At 41.3% G+C, this 12500-nt stretch overlaps 1 protein-coding gene across 2 annotated transcripts in view; it reads right to left on the bottom strand.

Annotated features, from left to right (window-relative positions):
* Positions 1-12500, bottom strand: part of LOC138028293 (protein turtle homolog B-like) — a 62990-nt gene that overhangs the window by 441 nt on the left and 50049 nt on the right. Inside the window, exons 15-22 of one of the 2 annotated variants that reach the window (XM_068875778.1) lie at positions 12285-12315; positions 11389-11573; positions 9866-10217; positions 8840-9036; positions 6883-6945; positions 6147-6323; positions 4020-4162; positions 1-3510 (exon numbers count right to left, since the gene is read on the bottom strand). The exon at positions 1-3510 is cut by the window's left edge and continues 441 nt beyond it. In XM_068875778.1, the coding sequence (XP_068731879.1) occupies positions 3310-3510; positions 4020-4162; positions 6147-6323; positions 6883-6945; positions 8840-9036; positions 9866-10217; positions 11389-11573; positions 12285-12315 (1349 nt within the window). In that variant the 3' untranslated portion in view covers positions 1-3309. The remainder of the gene's footprint in view (positions 3511-4019; positions 4163-6146; positions 6324-6882; positions 6946-8839; positions 9037-9865; positions 10218-11388; positions 11574-12284; positions 12316-12500) is intronic. The other variant, XM_068875779.1, reaches the window with a different exon arrangement.

Here is a 12500-nt window from a genome sequence, read left to right as displayed (position 1 = left end):
GTTGCCCCGAAAAAATGTAAAAAAAAAAAGATGTATCCTAATTGTATCATAGACTTCAAATAACATGCCAGCTCTAATACAAACTACCTAACAAAACTCTAGTAAAAGCTAGTCTGTATAATTTCGCATTTAATAAATACTAAAAACATCCGATATGTCTACAAATCTCGAAAGCTGTATGTTGTAAATTCTTAGTATTGTTCGACAACCGATAACAAAAGACGGTCGTATTCGTTCTTGTCATGACGGAAAGGTAACTAACCTCCACTGTTTTTCTTAATTTAAAAAATCTCTCCGCTTGTAGCCCTATCCCAACGATATTTCATTTTAAGTTCGCCGCAATTGCCAGGACCGACCAGGCGAGATGACACTGCAAACTGTTTCTACCAGAGAAACGGATTTTAGTGCCGTTTCTGTTTTCCAACTTGCCGCTGCAAAACGGCAAGAGATGTTATCGAAGGAAAGACCCCGGCTGGTCTTTCACTAGATAAGTCATGAGAGAAATTGACTGCCAGTTTTTTGCCAACTTTAACGGCGAATTACAAACAAAATTTCGGGAACAAAATAGCAAAATGTATTTGCCATGGATGGAGATATTTATCGTACAAGAGTAAACGATTAGAGGTTACGTGCTATTAAATGACAAGATGAAATGCAGTCGTCGACTACGATTAAAAAAAAAAAACATTACCTCGACGAGATTCGCACAAAACCAGTGTGCTTAAACATATTCATAACACGGATAAAATAGCTACAACCAGATATTTAGACCTTGTGTAAGTAATTCACGTAATATTCCTATTTAATTTGTTTAATACAACACGAACGCTGTACATTTCTAAGAGCTTTGAAATGAACAGTCTTCAAAAATATAATATTTACAACAAGTAGGCGAGATTGCAGCATGCTGGCGGTACGATAAACGTTGAAGCAGCGGCGTGCAGATAACGAAACACTGAAAAAAATGCTGCTTCAACGATCCAAGAATAAAAAGGTCCTTTCTTTATGTTGTTATCCCAAGGACATTCGCTACGTCTGGCATCGCTCTTAGCCTACGTGTAAGCCGTATTAACTCGTACCCTTCAGGATCTACTAACAAAAAAAAAAAGTGGGGACCTTTAGCAACGACAACGGCGACGGCAACGAGAACGTCAAAAATTTGCATACTTAGTGGGCAAAAACAAAAGCTTTGCACGCTCTGCACGTGCATCTGTTCACTTTTGTCCATTTCTTTGCCGTCGTCAGGAAATCAGCAACGTGAAATGACCAAATTTGAGGTTTTAGGGAGAACATCAGCGCTTGAGGATATTTCTCCCGGAATTGAGCGCCGTTCATACTAGTTCCGTTCTTGAGGCTTTACCACACCTTTGTCACGTTAAAACGCTTGAAATAGTCGCGCGAAGCGATTACAATAACGCGGCGAATTCATATTTAACGACGACGTTCTCGTTTCGGTTGCGGTCGTACGTCGTTGCTAAAGCTCTCTACCAAGGCGACGGCGATGGAAATGTCACTTCAAAATGCAGCTTTATTAAATTTTAAGTCTTTCGCGGTTATTTCATCTCGTTTACTTCGTACAATGTAGGCGAATTATCCTTAAACGAGCAGTTTCAGAGTAAAAATATAGAACGAAAGATCCGCATTTGCAAGCTCGCGTTGTCCTTAAAACCTCAAATTTGGTGAATTCACGTTGTTGTTATGCAGAGCACAGCAATGAAATGCGCGCCGCAAGTGCAGCAGGATCGTTTTTCTTCTTTTAACCAATGATTGTTGTTTTGGAGCCGTCGTAGCCGTCGTCGATTTTTAAAAGGGAGCTTAAGCAACGACAACGGCGACGGCAACGAGAACGTCGCAAATTTGCATATTTAGTGGACAAAAACAATAGCGTTGCACGCCCTGCACGTGCGTTTTTCACTTTTGTCCATTTCCTTGCCGTCATCAGCAAAACAACAAAGTGAAGTAACCAAATTTGAGGTTTTATGAAGAACGTCAGCACTTGAGGATAAATTTTCAATTTCTCCCCTAAATTAAGCGCTGTTCCGACTAGTATCACTCTTAAAGGAACTACCACACCCTTGTCATATTCAAAAATTGAAATAGTCACGAAGTGATTACAATAATGCGAATTTATATTTTGAGATGACGTTCTCATCGTCGTTGCTGAAGTTTCCTAAACTCTCTGTTGGCTACAGCTTGACGTTAGCTACTGAAGTGCAAACCAAGGTTGCCGCTATTGAGGCTTCGAAAACCTTTGAAACTGAATACCTCAATCACAATAGACCTTTCGACACCTTAGTTCGGGCCCTCTCGGTTATCACTGTCGTGGAGACATTTCCGGTTCCGACCCGAGCTTGGCTCTTGACGATCGCAAATGGTTTTCTCCAAAACGCACGCAAACTTACAATTTAAGAATTTCTCGTTAAAACAGAAACAGGCTTTGAGGAAACGACTTATTACACCAAATTTAGTGCACCTCCAAAGATAATTAAGATTGCTAAGACACTTAACAACTCCCTATCGCTTGTTCTTGACGCAAATTTTTTTCGGACTTAAAAATATCTGCGTCCACACGTAGGCTACTTCCATCGATTTCGAATCATTTTCTCTGCCCACACGTATCCAGATACACTCTAGTGCCCACTGCTTTTGACAAAGATTTTGCTTGTTGAGCATTCGCAAAATCGTATGTTGGCGCCATTTTCTCTGTTTTGTTAACGAGTTTCAAGGTCCAAGGACCATACGAACATATTGAATTATCTCATCTGGAAAAGACTAGATCCGATTGTGTTACGTCAGCGTGCGAATACGACCGTACACACGTATCCGAATTCGCAGCGCATTCAAAATTTCCGGATACAGTTACCGATTTCTCCGTACGGACGTAAGCCGTATTCGAGTAAAAGAAATTGGCGGATAGGTGTGGACGGGGCCTGAGATCCGTTATTGTCTGCAATCGATAATCATTTTGAACGTCGCAGATACACTTGATTCGGTCGGATAAATTGATCCATCAACAGCTTTAAAAACGGAATAACATGTTTACCGAATGCGTATATTAGTACAACGACATTGTTATTTAAAATGCAATTGTTCCTTAAGTAAATTTGTCTGTCGGGCTAAGTTTCATGAACGAGTGATATTCAAACAAAGCGATGTCAAGCTGTAGTTCAATAGTTTGTTTTAAGCAAACCGGGACGTATAATGTGGTGCTAGGTGTGAGGTTGCCTTTCCTCGATACTTCCTTCTCTGTAGGGTGGATTCTTCAAATTAAATCTTCCATCCAGTTCAGCTACCCACCTTCCGGTATGATTACACCAAATAACTAACGTAATTCATTTCCGGTGCTGATCTGTTGTCGGGTTCAGGCCTGCGCGGTTCCCATTGTCGTGGAGGCATTTCCGGTTCCGGCGTGAGGCTGTCTCGTGACGACCGTATGGGGTTCGGTCTTTGAAAGTCGCTGTAATCACGGGAAGGTGCTCTGTGGAGTTGTCCATTTATATTTACGTAGGGCTGTTAAGAAAACAAATAGTTAAAGATAAGTGCCATTGAAAACGGAGCCAGTCGGAATGCAGAAGATCCGTCGGATAGATGTCCCAGGAGTAAGTTCCTTTTCACTGAAACAGTACAAGAGACTCGTCGGATATTCCTTGTCTTTGAATCAATTAGTCAAGATCGCGGCGACCGCGAAGTACAAAAACGAAATGTTTGATTTTCCCCCAAGAAAATTTTATTGGATTGCAGACACTATTTTGTCCGGTTTTAAAGTTATTCTTTTTTAGCAATGGAGGTTACTTGTAAGAAAAGACCAGGGATACGACAACTTAAACGACACTTGATATAATTCGACTCTTCGGTAAGTTTTCGTCGCTTGTTTCGCTTTTGTGTCGTTGTACGACATTGGCGAAGTTTTTAACGCCGCTTCGCGCTTCTGCGTCATAAGATCGCTGAGAGAGAGCCGACCTGGAGTATGGTATGACTGAACTGAAGTCTTGACTTAAACAATCTCTTTATGTATCTACCTGTCTTTGCCAAGCGGGTGCCGGAGCTGGGGAAGGCGGTTGATATGGTGCAGCATCGTCAGAGTCATCGTAGCGTGGTTCCCTACCACCTGGCGGGTACACCACATCACGTAAAAATGCTGGAGGTTCAGGGAGACCATCATCTGCATCGAAGGAAAAACATATTACTTGTGACTGAGTTGAAGATAATTCCAGCAAACGTAAAGTTATGAAGGCACTTAAGCAACTGCGAAGAAAGCCTGAAAAACTTAAACGGGGCTCGAATTCATGAACCAGAGATTGCCCTGCATTGCTCTACCAGCTACGCTAGCAAGCCAACTTGGAACTGGGGCCCGTTTCTCAAAAGTCCCCACCCATTTTCGGGTGTCACAATTCCGTTTGTATCTCAAGAACGGAGAAAATTTGAGCTCTCTAACTTCACAGTTAGTTTGCTTTTTGCTACCTTGAAAACATTTTAAAAGATCGGCTTTCCTGAGCAAGCGGTTGACAGGTTCACAAATGGCTTTTCGGGACTTTCGAGAAACGGGCCCCTGGTCGCTTGCGAGTTCGACTTATGTCACGTAAGAGGTGAACGAATGAATGTTACGGATAAAATTTGTCATGACGAAGTAAATTCTTTGATTGCACCGACGTCATGGCGGCCATGTTAATAGAAAGAACAATACCAAAAAAGTCTTTTGAGAAGTTGACTCTATTATAATACAAAGCTTGAGCTACTTTTTTTCTATTGTTTCGCCGCCAACATGGCCGTCTTATCACGTTAGTGCAATCATGCAATCAAAGAATAGTTCTGGGGCGTTGCTGGTGTGGGGAAGACATTCCTTGTTTGAAGCTTCGCTATGGTTTGGTTCATTTGAGTTTCACAGTTGGTGAAGGTCGTCACATAACAGAGCAAAGCTCTAACTAATATTAGGAGCCTTGAGTAAGGGAAGACGACGAAGGCTTCGAGAACATTGTCTAAAATGACTATTTCCAGTTACTGTAATAATTTTGCGATTACTCTAAGTCGGCCGGCATGGAAAGTGTGTATCAACATTCCAGGAAGGAATGGCACGACAGCTACGAGAACGCAATAACACAATGGGCTTGAGGGCCCACAGACGGATTGCGTTGCTAAGGAAGTGAAATGTTACTTCCGGTGACTAACGTCGTCATATCGTGAGCTGGTGACGTTTTATGTGAGTGGGTCTTGCACCGAAATTTTTTCGTCGCCCTTCCTCGCGCTCGTTCTCATATTAACTGACTTCCGGTTTGAAAAAACGCTAAATTTCCGGCGGTCCTTTATTTTTGACATATGGCACGTTTCACCCCAAAATACAAATTATAGCTAAGCATTGATTTTTTCAAATCATCTTTTTTGAAATGTTATGGGTACTTCAGTATCGTTTATCTCTTTAAAAAGAACATTTTTCAAAATAAAAAGAAAACCATGCTTGGCTGGATGCAAAAAAAAATACAAATTATCAAACCACTGATTAAATATCCAAATTGTGTGGCACGTAGACAAATTTAGAGTTTTCTTTTATTGGTCACGTGACCATGGGCGTGACACGATGACGTCATATTTAAGGTCATTGGTTTGCAAAAGTTGGGAACTGAAAAATAATGCCAAATTCTCTCAAATTACTTACCCATTACATCCTCAGCAACGCACCCTCAAAAAAAAGTCAGTGGGCCCTTAATAAACAAAAACAAAGGCTTTTCTCGCCCTGCACGTGCGTTTCACATTTTAGTACATTTCTTTGCCGGCCTCGACCTGGCAACGGCGTGAATTGACCAACTTTGAGTTTGTGTAGAACCTGACGAAACATTTCTAAATTTCTTCCCAAATAACCACACCGTTTACGCCAACTTTATTCCTGCAATGTTGGTACAGCACTTTCCGTTCCGAACGACTTGCGGTTGTAACGAATTTGTTACAATAACGGGAAATAATATTTTTAGACGAAGCTCTCCTCGGCGGAGTCTTCCTTGCGTAAGCTCCCTGTAGTCGCCACTTTAAAGTGAACTTTCTCTTGGCACTGCTCATTACCCTATAAAGCTGGTTCTAACTTTTGCATGTGTGAATTACAACATTGAGTGCGCCTACTCAAGCCATAATTTATGAGAAACAGTAAAAAAACATACTCATATCGTCATGGTAACTGGGTCTTGACCGGTTGCTTGGTAACAGGGCCATGGGAATGGGGAGGTCAGGGGGCCGCTCACTTGTGGGGAGATTAGATGGATCATCGAGGTCTAAATCTGAATCCAGCATAGGGTCTTCGGGTGGCCTTTCCTCTGGGGTGTACTGTGGGGGAGGCCCTGAGAAGACAAAAATCAATCAATCAATCAATCATGAGCGCCGCCATTTTTTGATATTTTTTTTGCATGCTTTCATTGTTTATTCAGAAATAGTTATATTACGACTAAAGAAGGCTGCTAAAAAACGGGTCTAACATCAACAAAGGCGGAGCTAAACGCAAATAAGACGTAGCCACAATTCTCCTTGGTAATTGTCAAATAATGAATTTTTTTAATGTAAAAAATTGAATATAATATTTGCAAAAAATTCACGTTTATCGATCACAGTGTATGGGACGCCTGCGTTTAAGTTACAAATTGTTTGTTTTGTCTTCGTTTAAGTTAATAAGCAGCCTTTTTTCACATGGAATCCACTTTGTGAAACAAGGTAACTTGCGCCCCGTAACAAGAAAGAACTATTTTATTCTTCACATTGTACCTTAACTTTTCATTTATAACTGTTTCATTTGCAACAACACTACACGTTTAAAAACGAAAGCTGAACTTGAGAAAAACCCAATCAATCCAATGGCGTTAAAAACGGATTCATTTAAACTGTTAGGTTAGAGTTTATACTAACATCCTTTAAGCGATTCTCTCCAGTACGGAGGTCCATACATCCTTGGGGGTGGAAGGTGCTGTTCTGTTGAACAATAGCATGTTTAAAATTTACTTTATGAACAAGGTATACTGCGAACTGTCCCTTATAATTCATTTTAGCCACGCGCTTATCGAGTCAATCGTGACTGTCACACAATCGAATGAAACTGCCGAGCGAGGCTTGGGGAAGGGAAGAGCTAAAAGCTTCTCTCGGCTGTTTTAGGTTAAACATTTTAAACGTTAATAAAAAGCGGTGACTGGTTATTTTCACTTGAAATAGCAAATATTATTACTATCGAGTGATTCTAGGTGAAGATCATGAATGAGTTTTTTCTTTTCGCAAAGAGAATTAATGTTATTGTCTACGCATCATTGAAGCAATTATTGTAAAGTTCAATGTATCAAATATTACTGTTAGCAACGAGACTTAAGAAGGATTCTTAAAAAAGTCTGTAACACTATGGTAGCAACATTAAGATTAAATATTAGAAACTTATTTTGACTTATTCAAAGCTCCATTACGATATAAATAGTTTACATTTTTTCTTTAAATTTCACAAAGGTTTATTGTTGAGCAGAAATATATTTCCTTTGGGCGCTTGAAGTTCTTAATCGTTTACAGCGGTTACCAGTCACACGCGCCCTTCCACGCCGTTTTTCATTTTTCGAAACTAAATTAGGTCGTACATAGATCAAAACGTTTCCATGACGAATTCGACTGCCGCCCAGTGAACGTTGGACTATTGTCATTGAAACATTTGACTGACGTCCACACAAATTTAGTTTCGAAAAATGAAAAAAAAACTACTTGAAAACCTTGAAGAGCGCGTGACCGATAACTGCCGCAACGAGTTACTTGTTAGTTGTGTCCAGATAGACAGAGAGCAAGGAGAAATTGGCTGAGTTGATAATAACGTCAGCGAACACGAGATTGACTGAATGAAATGTGTGCGAACGTGAATGAGTCTGACAGCCCGCAAATCCCGTGCGTGCGTGCGTGCACGCACGAGCGTGCATGTTTCCGTTGAGTGATTGAAGTAATTAATCAATCAAAGAGGCCACTATTAGTTGGCAAAGCAAGTGCAATGCAATCGTGCAGTCATGGGTTGGAATGCCATTCAAGACTGGATTTTTTTTCCACCTTGCTTGCAACTACTTAATTTGCTTAGCTAACTGCGATGACCCTCCAAACTTTCATTTTATGTTAATTGCGATGTTCAAACACGTGATATTGCATAAAATATAAATTAACTTCATTCTACCATAGTCAATGCACCGAGATGGTTATAAAACTCGACAAATCTTTTTGTTCCATGCTTGTTTTTCTCCATTTTTGTAGCCTCTAAAAGTTTGCCTAAAAAATCGGCCACTTTCGAAGTTTTAATAAGGGTCTCCCCTTTGCTTTTCGGCGAAAAATCGCAATTTTCTATACTTCTTGGAAAACTTGCCATTTCTCTTCTTCTAGGCCTTTTTTAATGCGGTTTTTTGCATAGAACAAATCTTTGATAGTTTCTTTAAAAACTAAACCACTTTAACCGTCAATTAACAGCTGTGTACTTTGCCACGCAACGGGCCAAACTCCATGATTTCAAGAAAATATACAGCTTATTCCAAAATGGCCGCCATTTTTAGTATTTTTTTGTTTCCATGCAGATTCGCCTTATGGTCTCACTTTCAAACGTAAAATTCCAACGAATATTTAACCTTGAACGAGGGAAAAACCTTAAATAACAATGACCACAACCAGGTTTTCTGAGCCCGCGAGACTGAGCACCCCCAGCAAACCATTGCTTTAACGAAAACCGCTGGTCAGCAACCTGGTTCTGGTCATTGCTGTCTAAGGTCTTCCGAACGAGGCTATAAGGGCCAATTTGCATGGAAACAAAAGAATACTAAAATGGCGGCCATTTTGGAATAAGATGCAAATCCATACGTACCCACTGTTGGTTCGCTGAGTTCACCGCGGGACCGTTTGGATCTCTTTTTATGCGGCTCCGCATAGAGTGCTGACGGGTCAAGAGGTCCATTGTTTCGCGGGGCACTTGTTGCCCTGGGTCCATGAGGTAACACCCCTGAACCACGCCCAAGGTCCACTGACGTGTAACCGGGATCTGGCCGTGACGATTCTACGTGCCTAACAAGAAGTAAAGTTTTAACAAATACAAAATGAGATGATAAAATTTTGACCTTTTAACGAGAGACAAGCCTAAAGGGGTAATGTCACGCAAAACGATGTAATTCCGTGACATCCAAAATGCCCAAAAAGTAGAATGAAACATTGCAATAACCACTTAAAGCTGTTGAACAACACAAAAGAAATACAACAAAAGGAAAGAAAAGCATGGATGGACTCAAATGAACAAAACTGAAGCGGATTGCATTTGGGTAATCTTGAAAAAACGAGTCGGCCCGACGTTTTTCTAGATTATGGCAAGTCGCCTGGATAAAGGTCGTTTTCGCTCAGAATCGTCAGGTCTGTGATGTTACGATAATTTTATCAGTAGAGGAATTCCACATTACCATTTTCGAGTTTTTAACTTGTGATTAAATAAAGATTTTCCCTCAACACCCTAAAATAACGTGACATAGCCTCTTTAAATGTCTCACTTTTCCCTGTGGATTTCAATGAATTTTGCGGATTTCTCGTTTTGATGGTCCGTCTAACGTTTTGATTAATTACATTAAAACTGTAAAAAGTGGAAATCGTTAAAGGAAAAAGTACTTTGAGACAGTTCCCCGCTCAGTGACACAGAACACATTCGGGCAAGCATGTTTGCTTGGTGCTTTTTCGTACACAAATTCCGGTTTCAGGATGTTTCGGCCGATTTTCGGTTTTGCATACAACCTAATCCTATTTTTACCTAAAACAAGTAGCTTCCAGTAATTTCTATATTTAAAAAAATCGCTATCCTTAGGGAATGCATGAAACAGCGCAAACTCTTCAAAGTTGGGGCCCCACTGACCTCATTCTTGGAGGAGGGGGTGCCGCTCTTTGGGGAATCCACCGCGTTTCACCATCGCTGGAATCCGTAGGCTCATCAGTAGTTGACTGCCTGGGTCTGCGCGAGCGGCCCTGTCCAGGCCCAACAAGGTCTCCTGTCGACTTTCTTGTCTTCTGTTTTCGCCCAGATTGGCGCATAGCCTCTTCGAATGAAGGTGGTTCGTAATATGGCGGCAGCGTATTGAAATCTCGCTGTGGACCTCGAGCTGGGTAAGCAGAGTTGTCGAGATTTCCTGTACTCTGCGCTATCGGATGATTTCTTCCGAGGCGGGAGCCTGGATTCAAGAGCATCTCAGGTTGATTTTGGACAGAATCTAAACGAGACCAACACAAACGAATTAGAGCGGTTTTCAAATGAGTGTCGTAAAACCAAAACCAAAACCAAAGTAATTACTTTGGCCAATCAAAAAGCACGGAGACAATCCAGTAAATCAATCAAAACTCCCAAGTAATTACACGTAGCCGACACAAAGCGCGGGAAAATGTGCACTTGCAAGCAACGATTGCTTTTGGTTTCACTTCTGATTGGTTGAAAAAATGGCGCGAGAACTTTCAACCAATCACTAAATGCAAAACCAAAGCAATTCGCTAATTACTTTCGACACTGAATTGAAATCCTCTCTATCTCCTATTTCAAACACAAATAAACCCTGAAAATGTGACAAGAAAATCTCCCTGCAACGCAGAAATTTCCCCAGAAATGCGTAGGCATTGCTAAACCACGAAACAGCGAAACGAAACAGCTATTTTTTTTCTACTTTGTTTCTCGAACGCCAAAACTCACAAGGACTTCCATCATTAAAACAAGGAAACAAATTCAGCGGATGTTGGTCCTGTTAATTGAAAAGGATCGGTCTCCACTCATGTAGGGTGTCTCGATGCGCAATCTGGATACAAATTTAAGTCTTGTTGCGGTGTTTCGTTTCGCTGTTTAATAAAGCCGGAATGTCCGGCAGAAAAGAGTCTAGGGGCGCTGTTACACTGTGCAATTTTTTTTCGTGCTACTTGTCTCGCAACGCCATTTCTACAAACGTTCTCACATTACGGAACAAGTTGTTTTACGGGTGGTACACTGAGCAGCAGTTTCATGCAACTTTTCTCGTTTCGATGATCACATGAGATTAAAGAACCATTTCCATTGGCTGGTGCAGCAAACAGTTGTGACACAAGTTGCAGGACAGATGTCACACTGTGCAATGCTTAAGAAATTCGTTGCAACCGTTGCGGAAAGTAGAACTCAATTCTACTTTCCGCAACGGTTTCTGCAACTTGTCTCGCCAGGTTTTTGGCCGTTGGCAAGGTTTGTTACATTAGGCAATGATTCGTACAACTTGTCCCTATTCGAGTCTTTGCAAGTCCAGATTGTGGCCGCGGTTGCTTCTTCTCCTCCCCACTGAGGAAAAATTGAGTCCTATTGGTGTAGGATTGGGTAAAAACCGATTGCGTGGTTGGGGACTTCACCTTAGCAAACTAAACCTGGTTTACCTTGCGATAAATAACCATAGTTGACACTATTGTCCGGTTTCTTTTTCTTGCCATCAGGTGCGGTCATCGACTGCATGGATGCGAAATGCGCTTCAATAAATGGATCATCTTCAACGGATTCCAAACCAAAGCTGCGTGGCCTGGGATCCAAAGAACGGCTCACTTCCGGTCCACCAACAGCGTAACTGCACAGATAAAGTAGATATAAATGAGATGGTAACTGACTCGCGGGTTCGGTTCGGCCCCTGTAAACGAGCACTCGGGTTTTTTCCGAGTATCGCCGAGTCATGGTTTAGTCTACAAAGTAAATACACCTTATTCCAAAATGGCCGCCATATTGACCGAATGCAAAAATGACCGCCAACAAATCATTCTTTTGTCTTTGTGTTAATTAGCCTAACTAGCCTCGTGCACACGCGTAAACTTGAAAGAATTTTGAGGCTGTAAAAGGAGGCATGCAAGCGTGAATATGCCTGCATGCACTCTTTTTAACAGCGGTTCAAGACTTTGAAGCTGAACGAGTAGGTTTTTTTAGACACGAATTACAATACAATACAGACTTAATTGACCACTTCCCATAGGAGCTTTTCAGTGCCAATGAAACACAATCAACGAAACGACAGAACACAACCACAACTACAACTGTTAAGAATCCCAACTGGCCGGAGGCAAACCAGTTGGCTATTTACAAGTGCAGCTGGGAAGTTGAACCGGGGACTACCTGGAACAAATTCAACCAGTGGCCAGAACGTGTCTTGAACCCGGGAACTGCGGATCTAAAGGAAAGCGTGCAAACCAATGGGCCGCACTGCCTCATTAGATGTAAAAACGAAGCAGGACGAACGAACAAAGGGAATTAAATTTGTAACTTGTCTATGTTTTCGACAAGAGATTACCTTGAAGTCTGAGACATGTTAACTCTGTCAGCTGCAAAGGAATAAACATTTAAGTAAATTTGACAGCGGATTGCATCTACTTTGAAATTATAATCAATCAATTTGAATGGAAAACCTCCACGTCTTCTTGTTGCAATAGACCCCTCTCCAAAATGGCGGCCGTAAATTCAGATAAGTTAAAATTAAAAAATAATACCACAAATAAGAAGAGCACCT

The sequence above is a fragment of the Montipora capricornis genome, chromosome 13 (assembly GCF_036669925.1).
Source record: "Montipora capricornis isolate CH-2021 chromosome 13, ASM3666992v2, whole genome shotgun sequence".
Classification (NCBI taxonomy): Eukaryota; Metazoa; Cnidaria; class Anthozoa; order Scleractinia; family Acroporidae; genus Montipora; species Montipora capricornis.
This window is presented reverse-complemented; position numbering and strand designations above follow the sequence as displayed.